We start from the raw sequence: 15,548 nt of genomic DNA on the forward strand, positions 1-15,548 counted from the left end.
AGCGTAGTTAGAATAGTACCTGGTGTAGTGTAGACGCTCAATAATTATTAGCTTTTACTCTTCTTATTCTGCTGCTCCTGGTACACATTTGAACCCGGGTATTGCATTTTTTTCTTTCTTTATCATTTAGTCCACACCTCTAATACAGCATATGCTAAGTGTAGTGTAATCCCTTACTTGCATACAGGCTCCAGGACAACAGGCTTAAAGCTTGGATAACTTCTCACTGTGTCACCCAGCTAGTGAGCATCAGGGAAAGGATTCAAACCGAGGTCTGCAACAATTCAAAAGCCAGTGTTCTTAACTATTCTATGTCAGAGTATGTTTCCCAGATCATTTTTTCTGAATATCAAGTCTCAGCTGGGATTTCGGCTGGAGCAGCGAGACTGCCAGGTTCTGTGGCAGAATGAGTAAAACATGGTCCCTGCCCTTGGGGATTCCTGGTGGAGCTCAGAACCAGAGTGGAAGACAGATGTATGAACAGATCACTCAGCACAAAGTACCGTGTCTGGAGTCGGACCGCTGCTGCAGGAGCCCAGAGGAGAGAGTGGTCACTAAACACTTGGGGGAATGAGGCTTTACCAAGAAGTGGCATCAGAGTTGGATCTCAAAGCCTGAGGAGAACTGCTCTGGACAGAGGGCATCCTTGGCAGAGGGAACAGGGTGATCAAAGACCAGGAGGCCCGACCATGCGGGGCGCGAGGGCAGAGCTGGCCTGCAGACAAGGAAGGGCCAGAGGAAGGATGATGGAGGTCGGGCCTGACAACCCTTTGAGTTTCGCCCCAGGGTGCTGGGTTGAGTTTCACCACATCGGAGTGTTACTAAGATCTGGTGGGAAGAGATGTCCTATTCACCACAGTCGTGACCGTGGAAATAAATGTGGCAGCTGGCTCATGGCAGGGCAGTATATGTGGTACTCTGAATGTCAGAGTTCAAATCCCAGCTCAGTGGTTGTGTGACCTTAGGTAGGTGACTTAACCTCCCTGGGCCTTGGTTTGCTCATCTTTCAATGAGAACAACACTATCTGAAATCCTCAGGACAGGGCCTGGCACATGGTAAGGGCTATGGAAGTGTTTGGTACCACTATTACTAGGCCAATTCAGACTAGGATCTTGGTCCATCCTGCCTGTGCATCACATTCTGGGACCCTCTATGCCTGTCACGGGTGAAGCCCACGAGTGCCAGGGCCTGGGAACCAGACCACCTCACCTGAACCTCTTCTCTTTGCACCCGCAGCGGATGATGCCTGTGGCGGGACCCTGCGCGGCCAGAGCGGCATCATCTCTAGCCCCCACTTCCCCTCGGAGTACCATAACAATGCCGACTGCACGTGGACCATCCTGGCCGAACTGGGAGACACCATCGCCCTGGTCTTTATTGACTTCCAGCTGGAGGATGGTTACGACTTTCTGGAAGTCACGGGCACCGAAGGCTCCTCTCTCTGGTAAGCACACTGTCGCGTCCCCTCCTTGGTCCCCCGGGAAACTGTGGCTCACCCACAGTCTCCTCGGCATCTGGGCCTGCAGTCTGAGGCCCCTTGGCCACATCCTGACGAGTTGATGAGTTTGGTTCTCATCATAATGAAAACTCACTGGACGTTTTTAGAACCAGGGTCCATTTTTACAGAGATTTTGATATCCAATGTGATGTGCATCTTTGCTGAAGAATTTCGTGATGGGCCTTGGTGGAGTAACTTGCACTGAGACTGAAACTGTCCTGGTCTGAGGGTGTGGACACGGTCTCCATGCAATGATCTGAAGTACTGTTCCATCTCTGCAGGGCGTATTCAAAGCATCCAATGAAGGGAATAGAATCTTAAGTGGAAATTCCCACTCCCGGGGCCCTGTGAAGGAAGGACAGGGCATTCCGCCACAGTTTCTGATGGGAAGGACTAACCTCCCTGTCGTTCTGGCTTTACTAAACTGCACGGGCTTTTCTGTGGTGTGCCCCACCCACCATGGAGACTCTCGATGATGATGGGTTCAGGAGCGGAGGGATGACGAGACTTATCAGCCCCAGTTGCTGGTACTGTCCGAGATTTAGATGCACAGGACATGCCCAAGCAGGGGCTGGCTTTGGGAAATGTTCAACTCTGGGTGACAAACTTTGAGTGGTGGTGTGGCACTTAGAATATCCTCTCTTATTCTCCTTGTGGGTGTGTTATCAGGCGGAGGGCACAGGGGGACCTGTGTCAGCACACCAGGTGCCCAAAGAAGGATGTGTCCAGATGTGCTTCAGACAAGATATGGCATCTTGCAGACTTCCATTGCTGCACGGGGGAAGGCAGGACTCAGGGCCTGGGGATGAGGGCAGACGAGGTGTCCCTGAGGATTCTGAGGGACTCAGAAAGTGGGTAACTGCAAGAGTCGGGGTAGGATAGCTCCTGGAAGGAGATGTGGCAGTCAGTGTGAATGGGGAGGAGGGGAGGGAGAGGGAGCAGGGGCACATTTCCTGAACACCTCTTTTAGACCAGGTTTCGTGCCTTGTGATGGAAACACCAGTTGTGTAAGACATGGTCCTTTGAGGGTGAGAAAATCAGACAGACCCATGGCAGGAGCCAGTTATGACTATTTCAGAGGCAAAAATGGGAACAGATTCCTTCCACTATGGACTCAGAGATCTGGGGACCAGTGTAGCCCGGAGAACTCAAATTTCCTGGGATGGTGGAAGGCGATCTGACCTGGGAGTCAGAAGACCTTGGTGTCTTAAGCTTGTCCAGTGAACTTGGCCAGATCATTCACTACCCTGGATGGGGGGTTGAGAGAAGCGCATGTGAGCCAAGGACAGACCGCTGTGTGCAGGTGGCTATTCTGTCAACTAGTCTGGGACAGCGGCTGGACATTTGGGGCTATGAGCGGGGATGAAAGCCCGGGTGACCCTCTTCTGCACTGGAATCCCAGTGACCTGGCAGCCTGGAGGCCCTCTGTCCCCCTACCCCTCTTTGTTAAATACCTATTCTTATCATTGTAAATGTAACGCATATGCTTCTTGTAGAAAACAGAGGAAATATAAAAAGGTATGGAGAAATGAATAAGAAATATTAAAATTTTGATATATTCTCCTTTGGCCTTTTTGCTTTGCTTGGAGCAAGCTAGCTGCCTATTTATATATATTTTAATATTACAAAATTCAGATCTGAAAATCTATCTGTAGTTATGTATTTTTAACTTAGCATTATGTAATGAAAATTTTCCCTGTATTATGGCAGATGCTTCCAAAACATAATAGGTGTGATAACAGCATCGTTTATTGAGCATTTATTGTCAGCATGTCCTAGTTTGGTTCTAAGCTCTTACAGCAATAATTTCATCTTTCCTCATAGAAACTTCATGAAGTAGGTAGCATCATTTTCCTCCTCTTACAGATGAGAAAAGTGAGGTCCAGAGAGGTTATGTCACTTGCTCGAAGCCAAACAGCTGATAAGGAGCAGAATGAGGCTTCAGCCCCAGGAGAGTTGGACTTGAAAGGCCATCTCCGTAGCCATGGCAGCATGTCACATCCTGCTCCCTTTGTGAAGGGTCGCCAGGGCTGTGTGGCATGCTCTCTTAAGAAGGACACAGCGTACTCATCAGATCTCTTAGTAGGTCGTTCCCAAGGTTTCACTTGGATGAGCAGATGTCACGATGAATAGCACTGCCGGGTCTGGCTCTTCCAGCCCCAAGGCCTCTTCGACTCACTTGTTTACCCGTGGGCCAAACAGTCTCCCACAGCCTCTGCCCCCCCCAGGTGTGAATCCACACATTGTCCAAACTTCTGGAGTGAAACAAATCTTAAAGACTATTCCTTTTCCTATTAAGTCACTCAGTGGGGGAAGGAATTAAGCGGAGGAAATCGTTAGGGGAGTCATTCAGAACTCTTTGCTATAAGATTAAGTTATAATTATTTATAGGGTTGGTGTCACCATTTCCAGCCAGGGTGCATTTGTTGTTCTAATTTATACTTGCATAGCAATTACGGATAAACAAACTTGGAGGCTCGGGACGTGTGTGCAAAGAACCCACTTTCTCCCCTGCCCCTCTCCTTTATGGATCCCTGGATCCCTGTGAACTGTGAAGCTGCTGGTTTATGAGTTGCTACTTTATATCACCGTGCATTAAGATTTTAAGATGTTTTCTTGAGTTCTGTGCCAAGCCATAGAAAGACTGCAGATCCTGTTAGAAAAGATGAATGTGAACAACTGGGCATCCCTTCACCTATTGAGAAGACAGAGATACCTTCGAGAGAAAAAAATCCACTACCTCCTTTACCAGATAGCAGATTCCCACTGATTCAGGGTTGTGGGTGGGGCATGGAATGTTCCTGACTCAGTTTCCACACTCTCCTCCCCAATGGGCTAAGAGCAGGAGACTTTTAATTGGGGGTTCCGGTTGTTTGGATTTCGCAGGCAAGTAAAATTGCCAAACAACTGAGGAAATGGAGGGTTGATATATATATATATATATATATATATATATATATATATATATATATATATTTTTTTTTTTTTTTTTTTTTTTTTTTTAATTTTGCCAAGTGAGGACATTAGAAAGAAACCTGCCAACTCCTCAGAACGTTATTTCATAAAACAAAGGACAATTCAAAGCCAAAAACGTAGCAGGATATAATCAGTTGGCAGCTATGCGCTGGCGCGGAGGAAGGCAGGTGGGCGGAGCGCACAGAAATAGCGGTGTGTGCCCGGAACCACAGAGCACGTGGTGTGCGTACATCAGCCAGCGCACTGCTTCTTCCTGTTTCCCGGTCCCTGAGTGGCCACAGGGAATCCGGCAGTACACGTCTTGGACAGGAAAAGGCTGTTAGGATGGTGAGCACTGAACCCTGTAACTATGACATGTTGAGAGGTCCCCAAGTATTTTGGATGTACTCCCTCTGATGTTAATTGCTTTTTAAATTTTCGTTTTAACTCTTATTTTGTGATTGACCGTGAGCAAAAGCTGGGTTTGAACTGAAAGTTACAATCCAGATAGTGTATTTGGATTCCTCCCCAACTGCATGCGCGCGCACACACACAGACACACACACACACACACACACACAATCACCCTTGATACATGCCCCTCCAAGTCACCACCATATATCCATATATTGCACCACGTCAACCGCTCTTACGCATATGCTCTTCTGTCTCTAGTTCACTGAACTCAGTTTAGGGACCAAGTACTCTCTCACTGATCCTTCTTGGTGCGGGGGGGGGATGGGGGTGGGCAGCTTTGTTCTGCTCTGACCAAGTCAGTTGGCTCTGTCCTTCATGGAGCCCCATTCCTTCTCCTCAAATGCTAGGAAAAACTCTCACCGTTGCTAAAGTTCCTCATGAGGCCCCTGGACTTTTTCAGATGGCTGGGACTGAGGTGGGTGGTGGTGCAGAACTGGGGTTTAAAAACTCAGTTTTTTATGGCCCTGGGTTCTGTGTCCCTGGAGGGTAGCAGGATCATGTTATAACAAGTACAAGCGATTGCCAGCCCATTATACAGCTGGCCTCTCCATTGTGGAGAAAATCAATGAATTAAAGCCCACCGAGAAGACACAAGAGCTAGAATCTCTGCTCTCCTTCCTCTGCCTCATGCTTGACACTCTCCATTTGAATCTCTCCAGGCTCTTCTTCTGGGGCTACCAGGAAGGAGAGAAAGCCAGATGTCCCCTCCAAGAATAGGAGAGGGGGTCTGTGTATCTTGGCATCTAACTGAGGAGAGAGCAGGTCTGGGAGCCAGACAGACTTGAGCTCAAAACCCTGATCTTGAACTTGAGCTCAAAACCCTCTTAATGGCTGTTAAAGCCTATTTACTTGCCTCTGAGTCTCAGTTTCCACATCTGAAAAATGGGGCTCATCACACCAGCCTACAAAGCATGTTGAAAGGGCTGCACACGTAAACTGCTGCCTGGCTCACAATGGAGGTGATACTCCTGGGATGGCGACCAGAGTTAGGGGCTCACCCTTTGAAGGGAAGAGGATAAGTGAGGCGTCTCCAGCAGCCCAGAGCCTTGGTGGCCCCATTCTTAGTGATCTCCCTGAGGCCGTTCTTCCCAGCCTGGCAGCTCAGAGGCCTCTCACCGGGCAGGAAGGCACAGCCTGGTCACCGCAGCTGATTCAGCTCCCCAGGGAATTGCCTGGAAACCCAGGTAAGGAGGACTGGGTCAGACCGGAGGATGTCCTGGCAAAGGTCAGAAGAGAGGGTGGTGATTTCGTTGAAACTGCCTTCCCAGAGCTGCAATTTTTGGGCACGTTGCAGGCAGCATCACCCCTTCTCGCCTGGACCCAGCCCCAGACTGACCAGTTAGCTGCCTCGTCCGAAGAGCGGAAGAAGAGTGGACTGCTGCAGCTACAGTGGCTGCTCGGTGCAGGCTAGGAGCAGGGGACACTTCACCGGGGTACAGGCACAGCACCTGCTCCCCGGGGCCTGCCACGTAGGGGAGAGGGAGCAGAGAGTGTGGAGAAGACAGTCAGGGGACCACTGTACCGGACCCAGAGAGGAGGCCCATCTCTGCCCGGCATCATCTCGCTGCTGCAGAATTCAGTTGGGCCTTCGTCTCTCCTTTGCTCCTTCTCTTTCTCTGCTTCTCTCCTTTGCTAGGTGGCAGTTTCCTCCTATAGCAGGAAGGGCAGGCAGGGCCCGACCTGCACTCAGAATTGAAGCCATCTTTTCCCTGGGGGCTGCCAGAAGTGTGTTTGTGGTGGGGAGGCTGGTAGAAGGAGTCCATAGCTCCTTCCCACATGAGGGGTTTCTGTGCAGACCCTAGAGCCTCTCCACCATCTTCTTGGCTCTCCGGCTGTGGGTCAGTCTCTGCCAGTGATTCCAAGCCTCTCTTCCTTGCCCCTTTCAGTGTACTTGGATTCCCATTCTTAAATTTTTCAATATTTTACTTTAGAGAAGAGTATGCCAGCTGGGGAGAGGGGCAGAGAGAGAGAGAGAGAGAGAGAGAGAGAATCTTAAGCAGACTCCATGCTCAGCATGGAGCCCAATGTGGGGCTTGATCCCATGACCCTGGGACCATGACCTGAGCTGAAATCAAGAGTCAGACGCTCAACTGATTGAGCCAGCCAGGCGCCCCTGGACTTCCATTCTTTATTTGTTTCACTCGGGTCATTTGCAATCTGCCTGTGCATTCTCTGTGTCCCCACCCCCCAAGCCAAGCCCCGTGGACCTCTATGTGATATATTTGCCTCCACCAAACCTTTAAGTAGGAAAGGAAACAAGGCATACTGCAGGAAGCTGCCCTCGGGTGGGAGGAGCAAGGCCCTAATGTGGGGGCTGCATTTGAGACAGACCTCACAGCGTGGGTGCTATCTGGATGTGGGAGGGGCGGAGGCAGGGAGAGCATCATCCCCGGGCTGTAGCCTGGCATCCCACCCCAACAGGAGCTCCCCTGATCCCTGGGATACAGGTCCAGGAAGTGGTCCCAGGATTCTCTCCACTGTGCACCCACCCACCTTGCCTCTGAGCCTACCTGGCCCCTCTGCCCAGAGAACATAGAGGAAACTCTGCTGTACTGTCTGGATTTCCTGCTCCCGGGGCCACCCATAGACCCCGGCTGTTTCTAGAAAGAGAATTTCCCTGGAAAGCAGGTTCAGCCTACTCTCTGGATCCAGCTCTGAGGGTTTTTCTTTGCTTTGTTCCCCTTCATTTTTTTTTTTTTTTTGCTTTTGTTTTTGTAGGTGGAGATACAAAAATTCCCGTCTACTTTACAGACATTCAGTTTGAAAATTTTGCTAGCAACATTCTTTTTCCTCTTTGAAAGACTTTGTTTTAATTATTAAGCATTTTACACATGAAATTTGAGCCAACTAGAACCATTTGATCTCAGCGACTTTTAACTAGATATTTCATTCAGGAGTCATTAGATTCAGATATAATTAGAATGAGAACAGCATGCCAATGGGGATTTGTTAATAATAACTATTCACTTATTTATTCATTCACATGTACTTTATCAAACCATTGGTTTAGATCATTTACATTCTTTGTTACTTTTCCCCTATTTATTTTCGGTAATCATTTATTGAGAGACTTCTATGAACTAGGCTCTCCTAGGTGCTAGGGAGACAAAGACACAGTCCTATCCCCAAGGAGTTGTTTATTCCCTCCACAAATGTTTATGTAATAGCCATGTATCATGCTGGACCCTGGAGCTCACAGTCAGGGTGAAGAAGCAGAATATAATTAAATGCTTGACAATATCATATGTTAGATGCCTTTACTAAAAGGTATAAAGAAGCTCCCATAGAGACTGAAAAGAAAAATGTAATAGTATTCTTTTGGTTCAAGAAATAGATACCCACCTCCAGCTGACTCAAGCTAAAAAGGGAATGTGTTGGCTTCTGTAACTGAAAAGTCGAGGGATTGGCTTCAGGGACTGCTGGATCAAGGTATGCAAATAATATTATCAGAATGTATTTCTCTCCCTCCCACAGCTTTGCTCTCTTATGTGTCAGCTTTCTCAGGCATGCTTTCCCCATGAGGGAGCAAAGGCAACCACCATCAGCTCCCTCCATTCTGCTGGTTTAGCAATCCCAGCAAAAAGGAAGCTTCTCTTTCCCGATGGTTCCCACAAAAGCCCTAAGATGAACCTTAATTGGACCAGATTGAGCCGTGTGCTCAGGCCTCAACACCAGTGTCCACAGAGAGTGTTCTTACTGACCAGGCCCAGGTCACATGACTATCTGTCCTGCTCAAACCCCCTGCCTGGGAGTGGGGGAGGCGTGGTTCACCAAAGGAAAATTGGGTCACTGAGAAGATAAAGTCTTCCTATCATGATGGGAGGGGCTGCTAGAAGGACTCAGATGAACGAATGCCAGAAGGGGTGACTTTTGAATTCAACGCAGGAACTAGAGTTTGCCACTGTCACAGAGCAGGAAAGGACCCTGGTGTGTTGGGGGCATTGCAAGTGGGTGCAGGGTAGGCACAGGGAGAGTGTGGATCAGTAAGAACCTCGTCCTATGTTCATAAGCTGGGAGGGGATTCCAAAGACTGTAGAAGGCAATGGAAGTGTTCTAAGCGGAGATGTAACATTGTCACTCTGAGTTTTAATTGGGTCCAAGAAACCAGCTATAAAACTTTTTTGTGACCACTCAGCCAAGAGATGATCCAACCTTGAATTATGGCAGCTGTGAAGGGATGAAGAGGATGGGGTGGCACCAAGCCACATCTCAGATGCAGAATCAATTGCTTTGGGAGGTTCATTGGAAAGGAGGAATGGAGACAGGGGAGAGTCTGAGGTAATCCCCAAGTTCCTGCCTAATGACTGTTAGGATTGTTCACCAGCAGAGGGCTTGGGTGGAGTGGGGGATGGTGATGCTCTCTGGCCTCCCCAGGGCAAAATAAGCACAGAGAAGGAAGTTAAGGCCACAGCAAGGAAGGAGATGAGCCTGGATACAGGGACACAGTTGCCCTTGGTTATTGATACACAGTTTTGGGGGGATCTGTAGTGGAGATGGTCAGGGGAAATCAACAGCTATGCCTAAAAAATGGTGTTCGGGTAAATACTGTGGCAAGGCTTTGAGAAGTTATGGTCAGGAACAGCCCGGCACCATCGTTCTCGGCAGTGTCTCCATCATTGCCGTCAGCCTTTATCACCAAACTTTCCTTCATAATGTATCCGTTCAAGCAGATTACGTAGGCCCTTCTATTGCCTGACATTGGGCTTGGCATGGAATTATAGTAGTGGAGGAGACAGATACAGACTCTGCCTTTGTGGGACTTCTGGTTTACCTGGGGGAGACCTATACTAATAAAGCCACAAAACAAATATAAAATTCACTCGTGTTGAGTGCCGTGAAGGAAATGAACAAGGTGGGGAATAGTAGCAGTGGGGCCTGATTAAGATAAATGAGCTGGGGAGGCCTCTCTGGGGGGGGGGTCAGATTTAAGCAGAGACCTGACTATTGAGCAAGAGCCACGGCGGGAAGAATTTAGGGACCAGCATTTCAGGGTGGAGGGAATTGCACCTGTAAAAGCCCATCATCACAATGTCCTATATGTCCTTAAACTTCATACATGGGAGTGTCATGGGCCTAATGCCTGTCTTCTGGGGTTTCAGCTTGTTTTAATGTCAAGAACAAGGTAGGGACAAGGTCTCAAGCCGACAGAGATGCTCAGGAAGCAGCTGAGATGGAGCATGACCAAGGCTGCGAACCCAGTAGCACTTGGAACCAGTAGGGGGATGAGACACAAGCACCTGCCTTCCTGTGGGTTCTTGAGGCCCTTGCTTCCCCCTCCTTCCCTGCCACATCACAATTCTTTAAGCCACCCCAAGAAGCTGTTCTCTTCTGATGGAGCCCATGAAATTGCATCTGTTGTAGCCATCAGGAGCCAGGCCATAAATAACCAGCCCTTTAAAATCTCATCTCCCATATCTCCCAGAGTTGGAAATAGCATTCCAAGCCCCACAGCCGAACGGTAGGAAAGGATTAGTGCCCTAGCATGCTGTTGGCAGATCATGTCTGGAGAGTCAGGGCCAGGGCTCCTGCACACTCCACAGAGTATCAGCATGACTTCCTTGCTCCCCTGGGTGAGAACTTGTTCTCAGAAAGAGAACAAAAGCCGCAGCTAGAAGGAGCAAGAAATGAGCCGGGGCTGTCCACCATTGGCACAGCGGCTCTGCTAGGGCTTGTGATTTGGCAAAGTCCTGTGTGTGGGAAGCCAAGGTCAGGCAGCTGTCTCACCCCCCGTGGGGCCGACTGCATGCAGTAGGTTTGCACTAAGTACATCGTCTGCACTGACTGCATGCAACAAGTTTGTACTAAGTACATCGTCTGTGCGGGGGCCCGTGCCAGGACTGGGAAGGGCACCAGACAACAAGATGCTCTTTTCGACCTCTCTCTCAAGGAGCTGCCAGATGCCTGATGGTGCCGCTAAGACAGATGGAAGGAGCTGTTCTGGGCCCTTCCAGAGGCCTCTCATTCTGGCAAAACCTGCCTTCCAGAATGACCTCAGTTCATTTAGAATGTTCAAGACCCCATCCCTGGTCTCTCTTTTCATGCTTGGCCATACAACTTTGTGGGACTCCCTCTTGGCTTCTCTTACCCCATGGTTCGCCCTGATTTTACCTGTCTCTTGCTCCTACGATTTTTTTCTGGCTTCCTGAGCCTGACATAAGCCCTTAGTTCGAACCCTGAGCCTGTACTTCTTTCATTCCAGCTTTTCCTCATTCAGTGGCTGGGTGGCCAGTGTGTGACACTCCCAGACTCACCGGGGAAGCAGGATTCCCACAGAAAACCAGCAGTTGACAATCTGATGAAATGACAGATGATCACTGTTGAAGTCAGCAGATCTCATCATCTGGGAAGTGAGAGGGCCAGGTTGGCTTGAAAAGTGGGAGGCTTCCTGGAGGAGTAGAACTCCATCACCTCCAGGAACTTCTCCTTCGAGGTCTTGGACCAGTGGTCTTCCTTGGAGTCCTCTATCGGCATTAATTCCTCACCTGCTTCTCCATGGCTTCTATCCCCTGCCTTCCCCTGAAAACATTCACATTAAGATTATTGTCAGAGAAGCACCCCTCACCCCAAACACTAACCACTTCCAGTGCCAAATCCACAAGATAGGTTTTAGGTCTCCTCTTACTGGCACCTCCGCGTTCCCTTACATTGTTGGTCATTTTCTCCTTTTAGAACTCTCTCTTCGCTTTATGCTGCTCTCTCTGATGCTTCTTGGGCCTCTCTGACCATTTCTTCTGTTTCCTTTGATGTCCCCAAGACTCTGCTCTTGTCTTACTGCTGTCCTCATCCCCCACACTCTCCCTGGGTACTCTTCTCTGCTCTCATGGCTTCAGGTACCACCTGTTTGTTTAGAACTCCCGAATCTGGCTTCCCAGCCTGGCCTCCTCCTGAGCAGCAAACTGTAGAGCCAGCCACCTGTTGGACATCTCCACCGTGACGTCCACCAATATCTCCAATTCAGCACGTCCCAACTTCACTCATACTTGGCTACTAAAATGGTCAGAGTCTGTTTCCTGTCTTAGTTTATGGTACTCCACTCTACCTAGTCATCCAAGAATCTGGGAACCATCCCTGTTCTCTGAGGTCTCCCAGTGTACCTCCTGTAACATATTTTTCCATCTTTATTGTCACTCCCCCAGTTCAGCCCATCATCTTTTCTTCTTTGTGGGTTGTAATAGCCTCCTTACTGATCTCCTAGCTTCTTGGCACTCTTCAATTCAGCCTCCCCACTGTTACCAGAATGGTTTAATTAAAATGCATATCTGACATGCTAAGCCTCAGGCAGAAACTTTCAATCATTTTCCATTGTCTGTGGAATAAAATTCCAGCCATTGATAAGGCCCTTTTTGATCCAACCCTGCCTATCACCGCAGCCTCATCTCTTGCCATTTCCTTCTCTGAACTTCATTAACCCTGCAATTCAACACATGGTATAACACCACAAAGGTTTCTTTTTCACTCATGCTACATGACTGCCATGGGTCAGTCGGGAGTGGCTCTGATCCACATGGAAATGCAGGTGGGTGTCCAGTCTCAAGAAAGTTCCACCGTCTTATAGATGTACCACCCAGAGTATGTGGCCTTCCCCGCTGCCATGGCAGGGAAGAAGAGTGGAGAACCTAGCATGGGCTTTTCACTGCCCCAGCCCAGAGAGAGACACATCGCCCACCTCGTATTTCATTGGCCAGAAATAACCACGTGGTCCAGCCTAGCTGTAAAGGAGCCTGGAAACATGATGCACAGATGAAATGCTGGTGAATCAGTATCTCTCTGCCACGCCTCATATTTCAGTAGACGTGATGTCCTGGCTCCTGTAAAAAAGCCAGCCCCTCCTTTTATGTTCCAGACCTCATATTCCCCAAAGACTTCCCATACTAAATTCATCTCCTTCTTCTCACATTCATTATTGTTTTTCTTCTCCTGAGCACTGCTAACAGCACAGAGACATATTCTAATATCTATTGTCTAAAATAAAAAAGCCAGTGCACACCAAAAGCCCATTACTCATGCCCAATCAGCTACTGCCAGTTACTGGAAATGGACCCTTTCTCAGGGTCTGTCCCACCTGCCACTAAAAGTGACCTTGATAAGATTGCCAGTGACCTCCAGGTTGCCAAATTCATTGTTGCTTCTCCATTGTCCCTGGACTTGGCCTCTAGGCAACACACGATATTGGTCGTCTGTCCTTCTTGAACCATTCTCTTCTCTTGGCTGACATGGAATGACACAGCTAGCTACCTATGGCCACTCCTGTTCTACCTCCTTTTCTGTCTCTTCCACTGTCCAGCCTCTGTCCAGCCCTTACATGTGGACTGCCCAGGGGGTCCAGGAACCCTCCTCTTCTCCATTTGCCCTCTTTCCCAGGTAACCTCAGCAAATCACATTTTGTCTTTCAGCATCATTTTCTTTATATGCCATTGGCACTCAATTTAAATGTCCAGGCTTGAGGAACCTCCTGGGCTCCCTATATCTTAACTGGAATCTGAAAACCTTAACAGGAATCTCAAAATGAACACTTCCAAGCAGATTTTTTATTGTGGTAAAATACACATAAAATTTACCATTGTAATCATTTCTGGATTTACAATTGAGTGGCATTAAGTACATTCACATGGTTGTACGCCCAACACCTCCATCCATCTCTGGAACTTTCTCACCTCAGACTGAACCTCTGTCCCCGTTAAATAACACCCCACCTGTTCCCATCCCCTGATAACCACTTTTCTGTCTCTATGAATTGGACTACTCTAGGTATTTCGTTTAAGTGGAATTATACAGTATTTCTTCTTTTGTGTGGGCTTATTTCACTGATGATGATGTCAGATTTCATCCATGTTATAGCACGTGCCAGAATTCTACTCCCTTTTATGGCTGAATAATACTCTCTGGTATATACATATCACATTTTATTGATTCATTCTTCTGTCCGCAGACATTGGTTTCTCATTCCCTCCTCACCCCTAACCTGTCCTCTGCCCAGCCTTCTCCACCTGTCTGCTCCAAAGAGGAAACTGCTTGTGCCCATTCTCTGCCCCAGCATCTCTGGCTGCTCAGTGGCCTTGTCTTCCTGCTTCTGTCCCTCCTGTAATCCATTCTCCATACGGCAACTCGGATGACTGATGTTTATATACATCACATCATGTCTCCCTTGTTTAAGGCTTGCCAACAACTTCCCATCGCACTTAGAGTAACATCCTACAACAAGACTGTCCGTTACTGGGTCACTGCCCAACTCCTTGACTTCCCTCTATCACTCCCACCCCCTCACTGTGCCCCAGCTGCACTCACCTTCCTCTTGTCCCTTGATGGGCTGAGCAGTCTTCCTCCTAGAGCCTCTGCACTAGCTGCTCCCAGGGCTTAAGATTCTCTTCCTTCAAAGTGAGGTTATTTTTTAAGACCCATCTTTTTTAAATGCAAAAATTCAACTTAAATCTTCTGTCCTTAGAAAGGCCTTCCCTTTGCATGAAATCTAAAGTAACCCTCACTCACTATCTCAGCATCTTGTTTTATTTTAGGCATTTGTCAATACTAGATATTTTCTTGCTTGCCTATTATGTGTGTGTTTCTTTTCTGTGCCCCTCCCCTTCCCCACCACTGCCTGCAGAACCTTGAAAGAGCCTAAACGCAGGTCTTGGCACTTAGTAGGTGTACAAGTTTGGCTTGTTTGGAGGAGAGACATGCTTCTGTCTCACCAGTAACAATGTCCTGTGGCTAATTACAAAGGTTAACGTGGAGCCTCTCCACCAAATATTTTAAGTGATAACCTTCCTGGGGGACATTTGCAAATTAGCCCTGACTCTTGCTGATTATTCATCCTAAACTCAGTCTGATTAATAATTAATCAGCAAACTGCTTGGCCAGAGCAGGCTGATCAGTGCTAGAAAGGATCTTAAATTATGCAAGTCACTTGGCCAGTGTTAAAAAATAAAAAGCTCAGCAGTCGACAGAACTGGAGAGGTTTGATTGCAGTGTGAGTGAGGTAAGGGTTCGCAGTTGTTTGTTTTTCCTTTTTGTCTTTCTTTTTCCCTTTTGACGAAGAAATCAATTAGGCTCAAACTTGCAACCTCAGAGAGAGACTGTGTAGCACAGAAATAGAAATGTGTTAAATATCACTTTCTTTCTTTTTTGTTCCTTCCCTTCAAAAGAGTTCTGGTCTGAGAGACAGAGGGTAAAATTAGCCAGTTTGTTAAGCAAATGGGTGTCTGGCACCTGATGTCAGTTTCTGCAGCCACATCAGTTTCAGCTACCCCTTTCACTTCCTCTGAGCGGCAGCACGCTGGGCCTGGCAATAAGGAGGTGAGGGATTTGATGGGCACTGCTCACAGCCTGCCCTGGGGTTGGGGCAGAATCAATTTACTGGCAACCTGTCCCACTAGGAGTCCTTCTAGTACTCTTTGCCTCCTGCCTACAAACCCCAGGGAGACGGGAGCAAAGGCAATCAGAGGGTGATGAACACGTTCCCCGTTCCGTTCCCCGTTGCCAGGTGAACTCGGTGACCGCTGGCAACCCTTCTCATCCTCAGTCTGTAGCCTCTGTCCTCAAAGGCAGGCTCTGCATGCGATTTCCTCTTTCTTCCAGATTCCACTTCAGGTCATCGGAGATGTGGCTGACGGGGAGAGT

At 48.3% G+C, this 15,548-nt stretch overlaps 1 protein-coding gene across 1 annotated transcript in view; it reads left to right on the top strand.

Annotated features, from left to right (window-relative positions):
- Window positions 1-15,548, top strand: part of CSMD2 (CUB and Sushi multiple domains 2) — a 597,686-nt gene that overhangs the window by 211,370 nt on the left and 370,768 nt on the right. The window contains 1 exon segment of the mRNA XM_053897825.1: window positions 1,238-1,445. Within this exon segment, the coding sequence (XP_053753800.1) occupies window positions 1,238-1,445 (208 nt within the window).

Source organism: Panthera pardus, unplaced genomic scaffold (genome assembly GCF_024362965.1).
Source record: "Panthera pardus isolate Hobbes unplaced genomic scaffold, ASM2436296v1 HiC_scaffold_11, whole genome shotgun sequence".
NCBI lineage: Eukaryota > Metazoa > Chordata > Mammalia > Carnivora > Felidae > Panthera > Panthera pardus.